Source organism: Argiope bruennichi, chromosome X2 (genome assembly GCF_947563725.1).
Source record: "Argiope bruennichi chromosome X2, qqArgBrue1.1, whole genome shotgun sequence".
Taxonomy (NCBI): domain Eukaryota; kingdom Metazoa; phylum Arthropoda; class Arachnida; order Araneae; family Araneidae; genus Argiope; species Argiope bruennichi.
The window spans coordinates 87,110,505-87,127,110 of NC_079163.1; the positions used below are offsets into that span (position 1 = coordinate 87,110,505).

A 16,606-nucleotide genomic window follows, 5' to 3' on the forward strand; every position below is an offset into this window, starting at 1 on the left:
GATATCGCATTACTTAGGCTAGGAAAAGACTGGTTTATTACGGTCATTAAAAGTAAGCGATTAGAATTATCTGCGTTGGTCTTTTTCCGCATAAAGCCTTTCTCGCACTAAAAGTATTAAGATAATACCTCAATCGTCAATTACTTAAGTATTATAGCTTCAAGAATAATCTGGATGAATTCATACGTACATCATTGTTAGTTATGTAGCAATATACTACTCTATCGAAAAGTAATATATAATGAAAATGGTTTATTTTACACAATATTTAATATTTCTAACATAAAATTATTTGCTTTCCAACATTAAAACTGTGATTTATTTTGTACAATATTTAATATTTCTAACATAAAATTATTTACTTTCCAACATTAAAACTGTAGTTCATTGTATAAAACAATTTCCATAAATATATGATCAGGTGAAAAATTAGATGTTTAACACATTCGATCACATGACTTCCTTCTTTTCTCAATCTTAAATGTAGTAGAGAAAGGGCCATCCAATTACATAATAGGTATGAATTACAGGCAAGGCAGCTGAAGTGTTAATTTATGGTCAAAACCGCGAAATTGTAGAAAGTGCCAAAGTCGGTAGTTCGATTCTCGATTAAAAGCCATCATAATAGTGGCTTCGTGTACATGAAATTCCAATAATTTTATACTGGTATAGCATGGAAGTTTAAACAATTTCATGGGAATCCAGTTGCTGTACTCCGCATCTGACCTCAGCTCAAAATTATGAGGTCATTTATAAAATCGCCATGTAATTTCACACCTAAATATAAACGGAATGCAGCTAATAAAACTATCACCATTCTTGTACTGCGATTATTAATTTGTATTTAAAATAGCGTATATAGCGTATATATAAAAGGAAAAGCATTACAGATAAAAATTCATAGTTGATGCTCACAAATGTTTTGCTTTAAATCCCTAAACAAAAATAACTAAACTCTAAAATTTATTGAGTCAGATAATAACAGGGAAGTGAGTTTCAAGTAAGAAACTTGAGAATCTGTGTACAGTGCTTTTAGGAACTGCATTCTTTTCTCATAGAAATGTGAATTCTTTTAACAACCTATTTCGTGTCGAAAATAAATAGGAAATAAAAATTCTAACCAAAAGATCGATAAGTCTGAATCTGAAATATGCAAAGGCTTCAGCATATAGGATTTTTCAAATATTTTAAATCTGAACTTTCCAAAAGAATATAGTATAAGGATTTTATTTAAAAAATACGTAGAATAATGAGTTAAAAAAATAAAGTAGTTGGCAAAAAAAGATGTTCCACCTCACCATTTGTACTTGCTGTCTAACTCGAAGTATTTCTGGATATAAAAAAACTTTAGGGTTAATCTTCTACTGTTAGGTATGCATAAACATTAAAAATGAGATGATGTTATATATAAAGGAGCCAGATGTTATCGCTAAAAGTGTGTAGTAAGTACCGGGTGTTACAAAAATGACCGGTATATTTCAAAAATCAATAAAAACTAAACGGGCAGCGATAGAAATATACTGTTTGTTGCAATATGCTTGGGACAACAGTAAATTTTCAGGCAGACAAACTTGCGAAATTAGTTACAATTTACAACAACAGATGGCGCTGCAGGGGATTTCAAAGATATAGAAGAAAACGCAGTCTGAGTTCGCCATTCTGTAAGTCGTCTTTCTGCTTTAAGAGTGTGCTGTTCACAGATTGCAAGTTTGTTGTGAAAAAATGGTTTATTCCTTAGAACAAAGGATTTTTCTGGTGTTGGAATTTTACCGTGCAGAACACAGTGTTGTTGCAACAAGACGAAGTTTTCAACGAAAGTTGAATGTAACCAAAGAACCGAAAAGCGATACAATAAAGGATCTGTTTGAAAAATTTTGAAATCGCTAGACATGAACCCCTGCGACTTCTTTCTGAGGGGACACTTGAAAGATTAGGTGAACCACCACAATCCAGAAACAATTGAACAACTGAAGCAATACGTCTGTTCTACATGTGAAGCCATCCCGCCTGAGACGGGTTTCTGCTCATTTCATTCTGATACTACGACATGTTATTGCTGCACATGGTGGATATTTGGAAAATATCGTAGTTTAGATTTTTTTTTCCAGACTGCAGCGCCATCTGTTGTTGAAAATTGTAACTAATTTCGCAAGTTTGTCTGCCTGAAAATTTACTGTTCTCCCAAGCATATTGCAACAAACGGTGCATTTTTACCGCTGCCCGTTTAGTTTTTATGGATTTTTGAAATATACCGGTCATTTTTGAAACACCCGGTAGTAATCACGGTAACTTGATGTCAGAATTTAGGCTTTTTAATGTTCGGCTGCATATACGCCACCAAACCTATATCTAAAACATTCATATTCCATCAGAAGATCCACTATATGTAGGATATGTCGGTAAATCGTCCTCAAGTTGTCTCTGAAAAGAAGGATGTCGGCTCTGCCATCATCTTCGTCATCTCACTGAAGTCCACATATGATGCAGAAGCTTGGCGAGAAAGAAGTGTTAATTCAGGTGACATCTTCGCCATCTGATCGTGGTTAAAAACTAGAATCCCAATTTAACCCTTTACAAAACATGACGTTAATATAACTAAACTAACTAACTAGCCCTCGTAAGTCGAAATTATTTATGGCAGTAGAAAGTAAATGGGTGGGGGGTCTTGATATTTTATTTTCTTTAAACATTAGGTCATAGAAATTACACATCTTACCTTTAGTTTATCTTTACCTTACCTTTTTAGTTTATTCAGATTAATTTTGCTATTTTTAAGCCACATAGATATTAAAGGTTAAAGATTCAAAAAGAAATATATTACACTTTTGTAGAATAAAAACGATTTTCCAAATTTTTACCTCACAAATATTGCTTGCAATAAATCATCTTCCCTATTTGAATATAAACCTTCCATAAAAGTGATCCTTTTCCATTTTAAGCTAAGATAAATTGATCTAGGGTATTTCCTTAATTGTTTTTAAAAAATGCAAACACATAACTTTTTGCATTAGTATCAATAAATTAAGGGTGATCAACATTTTATATGTTTTAATAATTTTATTTTATTACAAGAGCAAATATCAAAAAATATCTAAAGAAAATATATAATGCAAAACATCAAAACACTTATAGAAATGTATGGGAAATGCAAGATATAAAACGAAACCAGCCTAATTTATAACTTTCGGAGGGTAAGCAAAATGAATATAAGAATGCCATTACAATTTCTGTTACTGAATTCTAGTAAGATATATTCTCACAACCTGCTGTAATGCATACAAAGCATCAGCTATGGTTACTCCTGATGAGATAATCTAGGAGAATTTGTTGTAAGTTCACCACTTCAATCTGAGATAAATTCTGCCAAATTTCACAACAAAGATTTAATTTATAGGTGATGACGAATGACGCTCTGCCACTCTTTTCCTAAGTGCATCCACTCCTTTTTTTATAATATTTAGACTGGATGAGTATACACATGCCAGTATTCGAAGCATCCTTTCAATTTCACGAAAATCATCAACACTCAACACTTTATGACGTCGGGTATAATCATCCATGGAGACGCCTCACCCGGCGATTCTTCTTAGCTTCAAGCTGAGCATAACGATCCTCATTTGCAATATTTGCAAGCATGAAATTGTTTTGATGTGTTCTTTCTTTTACGTCCTATTTGCTATGTTAATATTAAAAAAAAACAAATAAATGCACATAACGCATGTACATAATCATGCTACCGCTTCTCCTTTTATGTTCATTTGAAATTTCCATGATTGTTGAGTTATTCAAAGATTTTTCATATTCATCAACGGATCAGTAAAACTTATTACGCATATTTGGATAAAATCTTATCTTCTTTTGGTCACTCAAAATTTTCTTTTATATTTGGAAACTAACATTTTGTGTTGGTTTTTTAATTGAGGGAATACCAGTATATTTCTAATTTTTACTTCCTCGTATATGATTTATATAAAAAAAAGTATTGTAATCGTTAAAAAATTCAAATTCGAGATTTCTTTATGTTTCAGACTTCCCTAAATCTGAAAAATAATCCTGTCTTCCATAAGCCTGAAACATAATTGTGTCTTCCATAAGCCTAAAAAATACATTTTCGGTAATTATGTCTGTCTGTGAACAAGATAATTCGAAGACACTTTGAGCTAGAAGCATGAAATGTAAAATATAATCTCTGCACCAAATTTGCAGATTTCAGTCAAATTTTGAAGGAGCTCCATTCTAAGGAAGCCTGTCTGTCTGAATATTCGTACACAAGTGAGCATAACTACCAGAACTACAAAACGTAAAGAGTTAGATAGATACATAAATTTATGTACGCATGTTTGACATCTATAATATAGACCCATACCAAATTTAAACTAAATCCTTCAAAGGGTTGACTGTCTCTCGGTCTGAACTTTTGCTCAAAATTATGAGTTATTATTGCACAATGATTTAAATCAATGAAATTTAGTATGTGATCTTGTGACTACATCTGTGTTCTATGTCAAAATTTGTTTCATTCTATAAAAAAAGTTGATTTTCGGATACTTACCTATTAATCGCATCTTAGCTATTAAAGGCCAAAGATCGCGCGCTAAATTCCTTAATAATGTTCGATTCTCGCTAAAGATCGATATTTCGTAACCATTACTTGCCAATATCATACAATTAACACACAAGTACCAGCTTTCGGTACGAAGTATCCAGCTGTCATGAGTGGGAATAAAAATGAAAATTTGAACACACGTGACATTCAGGATCTTGTCCAAGGTTTACAATTTTTAGCTGGGGAGACAACTTCATTAGATAGTAGGCGAGGAAATCACTCCCACTAGTTTTATGTTACTTATTATTGCATTGCTCAAATATTTATTATTCAGTTTTTAGCTGGGGGGACAACTTCATTAGATAGTAGGCGAGGAAATTTCGAGGAAATCACCCCCGTTAGTTTATGTTATTATTGCATTGCTCAAATATTTATTATTTAGTTATTAGTATATTTAAACAAATAAATGTTGAATTCGTTTTAAGATATAAATTATATTCAGTGATTCCTATTTCAATAAACGCTTAAATATTTCTCTCATAGTTTACTTACCATATTAAAATATTTCCATAATAATTTAACATTCTAGTCTTAGATAAAATTCCTTATTATTTTGTGATGAAAACTATTAATTATTGATCAAACAGAAATTATTCGATTTATCTAAATATCTTTCTTTTGCCTGCCTCTAAATGCTTTAGTATCTGAAGAAATGAGAAATATTCAAAATGATTAAAGTTACGTCCGACATTAAATTAGAGGACACGAACGTTTCAACATCTATACTTATAATAAAGCTCAATGTGTGTGTGTGTGTGTGTGTGTGTGTGTGTGTGTGTGTGTGTGTGTGTGTGTGTGTGTGTGTGTGTGTGTGTTGGCGCTCTACAGGTCAGGTCATTTGACATACAGCTATCAAATTTGGTACATGTATACCTTAGAGGTCGGGAATGTGCACCTGGGGTCCCTTTTTTTGAAATTTTAATTAGAATTTTAATTATTAGTTAAAAACTAACTTTCCCGCCAAAAAAATCTTCCGTTTTCCCCACAGCCAACTTTTCCGCCAAAAAAATCTTCCGTTTTCCCCACAGCCAACTTTTCCGCCAAAAAAATCTTCCATTTTCCCCACCGCCAACTTTCAGTTATTTTTTTCTCCCAACAGAATTGAGGCTAGGGTTAACATTTTTCGGCGGATTATTTCAAACGATTCTGTTTATTTTTTTTAATGTTTTATGCATTTAAAATTAAACATTGTTAATTAATCCATGTTTCACATTCATTCTGAAGTACTTTTGAATAAAAATAACACAGAATAAAGGAAATTAAAAATGTATAATCTGCATAGCGTTACCCCAACTGGCGTAGAAAAATTCACGCACTTGCGTTAACGTAACTGGCGAAGAAAATTCACGCATGCGCATTGTTTTCTGACTGTTGACATGGCAACCAACGGATGATTTAAATTATTTTTAGGTTAGTTGCATGCTTTTTTAAGTAAATTGTATTTATGTTAGTTATATATTTTTTGTATATGCTTTTAGTTTTAAGTACATCGTTTTTTAAGTAGTTTTTTTTAACCTATTTTCAATGATTTAAATTATTTTTAGGTTAATTGGATGCTTTTGTAATTAAATTGTATTTATGTTAGTTATATACTTTTTTGTATATGCTTATAGTTTTAAGTACATCGTTTTTTAAGTATTTTTTTAAACCTGTTTTCGACCGATTATTTTAAACGATTCATTTTATTTTTTTAGTGTTTGATGCATTTAAAATTAAACATTGTTAATAAATCGATCTGTTCATGATGAATCTGAGAATTTTTTGTGGACAAATTCTTGAGATATTACATAAATTAAGAAAGATATTCTTTAGTGCCCATAAAGTCTAAACGCTCAGTGACTCTATTATCAGTAATCATAGTATTAAAAAAATGCTTTGTTTCAGTAAAAAATATTATTATATTAATTGCAGATTAATCATTTACACTTTAATTTAAAGCATAATTTCTATGAGGGGTAACAGAAAATTAGAGAGATACATATCAGGCTATGACTGAAGGCCCTTATAATATTATGAGTGAATTATATGACTATCAAAATTTGAAGTTTTAAAATATTTTGCCGAAGAATCTATTGAAGTTGGAATTGCGTAAAATATTTAATGGTACGACCGGAGTTTAACCTCCTGCTTGGAGCAATTTTTAAAAATCGCCAACAACGACCTTGCGAAATGTTCAAAAGCAAAGGAGCAGATGTTCAATTATAGTGCATAATAAAGATTGCCAGCTTTGGAGCGTTATCGCAACTTGGCGAAGAAGGGGGTTAAACTCCGGTTCAACCTATTTAATTATTAAAATTTAAACGAACATTAAGATTGGCGAACCGGCTGGTCGCCAAAGGCGGCTAGTAAACAAATATTAAATTGTCGAATTAATTTCAGGCTTCTGGGCTTATGAAAGAAATGTTCACTAATGGTATTGCAACAACTCCATTTACTCTTTTATATGAAGTGTGGTCGCAGTAGCTCTTATGGTAGAGTCTATGAATATGAGAGGTGGGGTGTCAAGACAATTAGTGGCACAGTGCATGCTGGTGTATTTGCTGCCATGGTGAATTAAAGCATCTTCCTGCGGCGCTGTGCTGAAATTTGGAGGGGAAAGGGGTTGTTTGATTTAGTGTAGCCCTCCTCATTGACCATTGTTCGAAGTCACTAATTTCATATCAGAGTAGCCTCATGTTGATTCAAAACAGGACGTTATTCTAATTAAACTAAACTTTCGTCCAATTTATCTTTTCATTCTTTATTGATCGCGATTTTTAAGAGAGAGTAGATTTTCAATATAATTTTGCTCTTTCCAAATTAACATACAAGCCACAAGCCACTTCGCACTCAGAAGAACTGTATATTATTGTCACTTTGATAAAATAATTCCAGAATACTTAGGCATACCATGCTTGTATTTTCCTCTATGCATTTAAATATCATTGTAATCGGTAGAATAATCCAAAACATTTCTTTATAAGAAAGCATACTAAAGTTTTAACCGTATATCTGAAAAGTTTTGGAATCAAACCTTAAACAGAAAAAAAAATCGAACGAAGTTCTAAGAAAGAGAAAACAAGAACCAAACTAACAGTAATAATAATGAGATACTCTGAAGAAAATTAACATGAATATAATGAGATACAAGATATCAGATACACATTCGGGAAACATTTGATAAGGTAAAACACCATTTTTCAAAGATTAATATCTGAAATTGATCTTTGAATTGATTGAATACATTAGGATAGACGAACTATATAATTTTCCATCCTCCTATCTTTATGGCATTATTCTATTCCTCAATTTCATGTCTAAGTATTACACTTCTCCAAAACGGCACATGAAATCAATTCATAATAAATGAATAGAATGAATATGTTCCCCATGAATGTTTATTGAGTTTTCAACATAGAATTCAGGCAAACATTCCGAGTTCATTACATAAATTGCGAGGAAAACAGATGCAATTTAATTCCATTAATTCCTGTAACGCTTTCTAAAGGTGTTTGTTATGGATGAGTATCTCTGAAAGAGAGGGTTGCCAAACTATCCAGATCAATTTGCAAGCCAAATGTTGGGCGGAAATAATTCAGCGTTATCAAACGAACTAGCTTTAATTCTGAATTTTGAAGCTGCAGAAAAGTACCTTGTGTAGTGTTGCGTAAATTATAACTGGGAAGAAGCTCATACTACTTTGGGGAAAATTTCAATTGGTAAATGTAATATTCCCAGGTTTGTTTGTTTTTTCGCGTTTAAGATGCAATATGATTCGCATTGTATTAAGATTCGTAGTGTTTTATGGAAAATCGAATATGCATTTGACTCTTTTCTTTCCGAGATTACATTCGAGACTCTATACAGATCTGAGATTTGGTGTCAAAACCAAATTTCATGAATGTAGCGTGTAGCGTTTTTTTTTTTTTTTTTTTTTTTTTTTTAGTTAATCAGTTCTTGTTTGTACGAATTAATAAGGCCCTTGAATGAAGGGGTTCAATTTTGAGACAAGGCTGCTAATAAATCTATGTCAGATTCCAGTTCTCTAATTACTTGTGTATTCGAACTATCATGCCCATATGTCTCCAGAGAGCAGCAGACAGAAATAGATTTTGCCTAAAATTTGATATAAATCTACCATTTTGGTGAAACGACAATATATTAACTTCATCCGCCCATCTAATTTCATTTTCGAGTTATCGTTTTCATCATATACAATTTCAATTTGTTTAGTTTAGTTATATTAACGTCCCTTTTAAAAGCAACATTAGGGCTATTTTAGGAAGGACCTCGTAATTTTGAACTGCGGTCAGCTGACGAGGACGACACCTGAGTTAGCAACCCCTTCTCTCCTCGCCACACCAGCGGGAGGACGTTTGGCCCGAACGGATTTAACGTTTACCAGACCCACTTACACGGTAGTTCTTCGGTGAAATCGAGTCTCGAACTTCATTATATACAAATAGAATTCCCAATCTTGTTTTTTAATGCCCAAGAAATCTAAACCCTGGAGATTTGTCAAAATCTCGGGTTAGAATTGTTTGACAATTACAGTAACTTCTCATTGTATACTTTTTATTTGAGAAAAAAAAAACATATTCTAACGAATCACTCAACATCATAGAAAAGAATGTCTTTAGAAAACCAATACGATTAAAGAGAAAGAATGTTTTATGAAATATAACACTGAATAATAAATGTTTGTATTGCATTCACTTTTATTGAAAGAATATCGTTGAAATTCAATTAAAGCTTGTTAATATTATAAGTCCTCAGCATTTTTTATTAGTATGTTAAATTGTAATTTTTTTTATTATTATTTTAGTTGCTCTTTGATGTATTTAGTTGTCTTTGATGTATTTCAAAATTCGTTAATTTGGACACTTTTTCTTACATTTACAACTAGCCAGATTCAAACTTTGAGGAAAATAATTGATTAATTGGCAATTAAGATAAAAAAATATTAAAAAAGCTAATTCCCGGAGCCCTACAAGTGAACAAAATTTCAATAATCTACTGCGACAGTAAAGAGTAAAAATTTGCTTACAAGATTCAATCGTTAAAAACAAGAATTAAGTCAATTTAAATAAAAATGTGTGATAAAGGAAATATTAATAATTAAAATATTAATTGAAGGATGGGGATTTAAATATAATCCGACTGTTTCATTGACTACTTGAGCAAACGCTGATTAATCTGGAATGGATTCCCGCTTTTTAAGATACTTGAGAACTGCTAGGGGCAGACTAAAAGTTATAATTTTGTATAAATATTGCCTTTTGCTTTAGATCAACATTTTAGATTCATTACTTTTCTTATGAATTACATTTCTAGTTTTTCGAATTACATTTCTTTCTTATTCGAAAAATTTTACAAAAAATATTTTTAATAAGCACTTGTAAATTGTTTTCTACGGAATTGCAAATGAAATCCCGAGTGAAGCAATCTACTGCGGTATACATTTTAAATATCGATATTTCTCAATACGAAATGGTCTTGATAAAGGGCTTTTATTTTTAGGGATACTGGTGAGTTGAAGAATGCAGAAACACTGGCCCATGGATCCTGGGGAACGTGGAAGGTAGCAACCTCCCTCATGGCAGCCAGACGAGTCATTGCTGGTTATTTAGTACTAAAGCCGGCTGGAGGTAAGAATTTATAAAATTTCATTTTTACTTAATAACCTTTGAATAGTTTGGAGCACGCTGAAATGCATAGCGCATAGCATACGGAGTGTTCTAAAAATGACAGACTCACTTGAAGAACAAACAAATAAACTTTGTGCTAGAAAAAACAGTGAGTTTTTATTCCAGAAATTTTGAAATTAGTATTAAAATTTGACATCAGACAGCTCAAAATTCTGTAACAACTGTAATGTTATGATTTCAAAATAACCGTCTCCTTATGGTAACAATGGGGTTTAATTTTAGGTAAGTTTGGTATGCTCGACTTTGCATGAACCCTTAACAGTTCTAAAGCATTCTGTTGTGCCACAAATTCATGTTAAATTCAAGAAAAAATGTTGCAATAATTGTTTCTTAACAAAATACAGATTAATTATTCCTTTGAAGGAAATGGTACACAATTAATTTTACTTTTTAGGAAATGGTGCTTTGCTAATCATTTGTTTGAAAGAAATGGTGCAATGCGGAAATTACCTTTACCGATTACAACGATGATGGGATATCAGCATGGGTATTTTTCTAACCTCAAATAGATAAGTTTACCATTTTAAAGTGGAAATAAGCTTAATCTAAAATATATAGCTGTAATTCCCTTCCGGGAAGACTTTCAGAGGAAATTGGCTTCCATTTGCTTTCCGCTTTGAGGAAAACATTCAGCAATCAGTAAATAATTCATTGCTAAAATACTCATTGTTCTATAACTACTTTTATTAAGCTGCAACTTTGCGTATTGTTTTTATGCGCATAACATATCTCAATTATAAATATTATTGTGAAATTTAATCTATAAAAATTAATATCTGAGAGATTAGGAAAAACGTTATTAATATATTATTATAAAAGTCAACAAATCAGGTGAATTTTCACTTTGTGCTTTACCATATCCTTGAATGGATATCCTTTGTATAGATTTTTCAATAAAATATCATTTACGGTTTTATTGATTTTATGTAATAAAGCATTTTGATGACATTTCGTATGTAATTGACTCAAGCTGAGCTTCCGAATTAAAGCATTAAATATGGAGATTATCTTCTAATCATTTAAAGAATACCAAATAGCTCTGATTGTAATAAAAAAATATGATATAATGTTTCAATCAATTTAAAGGCCCTAAACTTACTTTGTATTTTATAGAAAAATGAATATTTTGTAAAAATGCCAATTAAACATAAAAGACTTTCAAGTGATATTTCTGTTTATAAATTTTGTCTTTCATTTTGCCATCTAACAAATGTTACGTAAATAAAAAAATATGGCTCAGGTGTCTTTTTTTCTCTCTCTGCTGTACGTTGCAGAGAAATCTTTTAAATAAACATTGAAATCTAGGATCACTGATTTTCAACATTTGTCACGTCTGTATCCGTTGGAGGTTGACTTATGGCCTACAGAATGCCAAATACTTTTAGAATTTTAATATCTTTTTTACCGTTTCTAAAAAAAATGAGCCTGTGAAACATTTCCGAAATTATCTCATATATTATTACTACGTTAATAAATGATTTAGCTCATGATATTTCAAATAAAAATATGATGTCTCGTCTAAACGACGATTCAATAACAAATAAAGGAAAATAAAAAAATTGATAGCATTTAATAGGAATATTTTTTATTGTTTTTTACCAGTGTAAATCGATTTCATGCAATCTAAATGAAATACTGAAAGTTAAAAAGCAAGTCTCTTATTTTAGATAAGGAATATGAGGTAATTTCTTAGATTTCTTTTATACAGATGGAGGAGAGTCCTTTCATTTCGTTGCCTATTATAAATCCTAGAAAGTATGTTTCATATTTCCACAAAGGACAATCTTGTATAAAATAATTTGGTTTTATCTTACTTTTCACTGTCTAATATACGAAGTATGCAAAAAGAAAGAATTGTAATCGTCACAGATTTCGACTTCGAAATTTCGATTAATCACCACGTTTCAGAATGTACAATGATCCCAAAAAACTTTTTTTTAATTACGCTGCCTATGTGCAAGCCCTAAAACTCGAAAACACAACGAAGTAAATAAATAAACTTTCTATGTAGTCGTTATTCCAAAATTATAGATTTCTATTAAGTTTTGAGGGGAATATCTTCAAGAGACTTCTCGCTTATCTTCCTTTAGCATATGGCCATGATACCCAAAGGCGCAATTATGTTATAATATTAAAAAGACGATATTTAAGATATCAATTATAGATCTATATAAAATTTTTCATTCAGTTGATCGAAAGCAAAACGTCTGAAATAAAATTCAGTTTTTATCTTTATACTACCAAATATAAAATGCTCCAACTTGCATTAGTACGTGAAATCGAATAGAGAATCCTCCCTCCTCTTAAATGTACGAAATTGTTTTGTCTGATACACTTTTAATTTAAACCAAACAGTTAAATTTGAGTTAGACAATCTTCACCTATTGTGTGTGTACCCTTAAATGCAGTCATTTTACTCCCTTGCAATCAATATTCTCAGTAACAACTGAAGCTGGCAATGTAGGGATACCTACACAGTATGCCATTCCACCCTATTAAATAATTCTAAACCTAATAATATTATAAACCTAGTAATGAGTAATCTTGTAATGAATAAACGTAAGGTATTTGAACAAGTTTTAGTTTCGAATACCAATAATTGACATACAATGAAACTGAAATCTATTTCATCCTATTATACTCTAATTTTGTGGTGAGCTTTGTGTAGCTTTAACAAGCATATAAACATGTATTATAACAATCACTTATGGCACAGCCACTCGTAGCTTACTACATACTGTCGGTTAGAATTATAATTGGCATCGATAAAGCTTCCAAACGGAGAGCCTGGTTTAAATTGCATTGAAGATAGCCCATAGATTGGATTACGAAATATCCACCCGAGAAATGATTCAAAATCAGCGCATTACTTCCATCTAATTAGGCAGTATGAATTAATCTATAAAGTTTGCTCAGTGAAAGAGGGACTGTAGTTCTACGAGCATTATTCCACATAGTAGAATTTTAAATTTCTATGATAAATGGTTGTATTTATTAGAAAGGAAATATGACACAAATTGGTGTGTCCTTTGGAGAAATAGAAGAAACAAAATAAGTAACTTCATGCTATAGATTCCTTTAAAATAAGTAACCATGTAATAGAGTCCTGTAAAACAAGTAACTTCGTGCCATAGATTCTCTTAAAGGCTCGGCACGCAATAAGCTCATTTCTACAGGAGGAAAATGTTACTGGAACCGGCATTTAGAGACGAATGAAAAACATATCTGCTTATATCACATAGTGCGTTTTTCCCAATATTACCATGACCAAGCCGTTGACCCATCAGTAGTGTGAAACTCACAGCAACTTCGGAAATTATACTTCGTGACATACATTCAATTCCATACACATTGAGTTATAGATGTTAGTCCATTAATATCTTCCTTTGACAAACATTAGATTTGTGTGTTCTAGACACTTTTGGAGGATTTGGTTGCATAGATTTGGCACAAAAATCAGATCTGTCTATGCTACACCAATCATATTTCTTGTGTGGAGGAATCCATAACACTATGTCTCTTGTTTTGCCGCTTCTACATCACTGCTAACAAACTTATTACAGAGTTCACATAATAAGTCCAAACAAATCTAAACATCTACCAAAAAAATCTTTGAAATTCTATCACTTGGAATATTTTCACCCGTACCACAGTTCGACTTCCATTTGGACGCTCCTTATATATGCATATAACAGTACTTCACTTTAAAATTTCTTCCCCTTATTTTTTTTTTTTTCTTAAAGATTAATTATATTCAAAATTCGGAAATCCGTACGACTGATATCGTCCTTATTTCCCGATAATTATTTGAAAATACTAAATAATTAAAATATCTCTCTCGTGTAGTTTCAAAATAGGGCATTTAACCATAATAAATTAGCATTGCCATCTAAACCTTATCTAATTATTAAGGAAATATTATTCTTATTTGAGTTTAATAAAACTGCTTCACATTTTCGTGTAGAATCATTTGCATTATCAATTAAATAAGATCTTCATTCTAGAAGAAGATCTTTCGCATTTTTAATTTTATGATATAAAATTTTTCTTAATAACGATAGTATTTTTTTTAAAGAAAGATATTACATTAACCAGAGCTTTCTGAAACAGAGAAAAATTAATTATTTTTTTAAAATTAATTCACCTTTTTGATAACAGACGGCTAAGATTTGGTTTCATTTTTGTATAGCAAGTGGAAAAATATTGTTTCAAAGAATATCCATTCAATTTTCTTAACTGAAACATAAAGTATTACTTATAAACGAGCATTATATAAAACATACGGAATAAGTCAAACTGGAAAATATATATTTTGTTCCCTTGTAATATTGAGAGAAACTATGCCATTCATTTTTCTTTTACTGCTTCGCAATAATTAAATATAGAATATTAATATGATATTTGTATTGAAATCTATATCAGAATTACTAGAATCATTTTTGTTTACCAGAATAGTACTTAAAGTGGCATTAATTTATAAAGATAAATAAAACTACTATGATTCAATACTTAAATGATATTATTCTTATTTGATATTCTTGAGATCCAACCAAATCAAACTGTTGCTCTATAATAAATGAATTATACATCCTATATGATGGCAAAACATCTTATACTTAGTACAGCAGAGTATGTTTGTGTGAGAGAAAATATATTTAATATGAAGAAGTACTAAACTTGTCTATATATAAAAATCTTATTTTCCATACTTGTTAGGAATATAATGATTTTTTAATTCCATTTAACCATTAATTTGTAATTAGAAAAATTCTAAAATATCCTTTCAAGTCTAGGGTTTTCAAAAAGGAAAAGAAAAATGCTTCCCTCTTTTTTTAAGCCATTATAAATGTAACATCTGTTACCCCTTCCGATTGCTGTTTCTCTACTATTCTACTAAAATAAGCAATCATTTCTTCATGAATCTAGTAATACAATCAAACTATCTGTTGATTAGTGTTTTCACATATCAGTAACACTGATGAACTAACTTCATGATAATGTATTTGTAATAATACTCGTCTGTACGGCAAATGTTAAAAATTACCATTTATTATTATTGTCTTTCTTTATCCTAACAAGATGAAAAAAATTCTTATCAAACTAACACTTATAGCTCATTAATTATGTTAAAAACATAGCAAATATTGAAAATCTTAAACATAAATACCTGTGCAATTTTTTTTTCATTTAAATGCTTCGTTTGTGTAAACCAAATACTGTGTTTACGAGTCATTTCAATGAAATCACATTATAATTTTTTTTTAATTTTTTCTCCACATATGTGAACATTTGTGTTATTAAGTCTTACATAACCCTCACATAAATCTTTCGCAAACATGCAGGACGAATGATGAATAACAACGTTTATTATCCACAAATACAGAGAAAGAGAAAAAAACCCTGCTTACAAAAGAGCTTTATTGTATTTCTTTGACATATGAATCCTATTAAGTAGATGCTTTCTCCATCGGAAGCTGCCTTTTGCATGGTTAATGAGCCTTTACATGTTGACGTTTCAGTCAGAAGAACACTAATGCGATGAGTTTTTCTAAGTAAGCCATCCTTTATTTATGACATCGGGCTAAGCATTTCCATTCAATTGACTTTTTTTCCTTACTATTAGTTGTTTCCTCACATATTTGCTTATCGCATAGTCAGCACAAAATGGATCCAGTACAATTTATAAATAAATGTTTTGCTTTGTAGTCTGAAAATACCGAGCAGAAAAAAAATGTGTGGAGAATGTTTTTGTCATATGCGAAGAAATCTATTTTTATGAGGATATTTGGTGGACGCTTTTAATTAGATGCATTGATGTCAGCGACTTTCGCGTTTTATTTATTTGAAAAGGGTTATTCTAATAAGCTGGTTGTGGCTATTTTCGTTACATTCTTTAAAAAAATTTTCAGTACTAGTTACAGAGGATTTTATATTTGATATGTGAGAGAATATCTATTTTGATAAGTTGATTTCTCTCTGTAATGGTCTGAATGTATATGTTTCTCAACTTATCTATCAAATAACCAAATTCTTAAAATGATTTTTTGATGAATACAACTGATTGATTGATGACTGATTTGCATTGATTATTATTTATTAGCAGGTTATAGATGATACCCGGGTTTTTTTTCTTATTTATGTCTCGTCCGAAACAGCCAATTTAACAAAGTTGCTAGTTAATAGTGTTTATAAATAGATTTATTATTGGAACATTGTCAAATTCTAATAGATTCCCGAATAAAAAGTGTATTTTATTCGGGAATGTATTTTATACAGTAAAGTGTATTTTTCTTCTTTGATTCTTATATATTTA

At 30.8% G+C, this 16,606-nt stretch overlaps 1 protein-coding gene across 3 annotated transcripts in view; it reads left to right on the plus strand.

Annotated features, from left to right (window-relative positions):
• The window catches only part of LOC129960059 (uncharacterized), a 353,127-nt gene that overhangs the window by 99,589 nt on the left and 236,932 nt on the right, over nt 1–16,606 (plus strand). For all 3 annotated transcript variants that reach the window (XM_056073116.1, XM_056073113.1, XM_056073114.1), the window contains exon 2: nt 10,106–10,233. In XM_056073116.1, coding sequence (XP_055929091.1) covers nt 10,182–10,233 — 52 coding nt within the window. In that variant the 5' untranslated portion in view covers nt 10,106–10,181. The remainder of the gene's footprint in view (nt 1–10,105; nt 10,234–16,606) is intronic.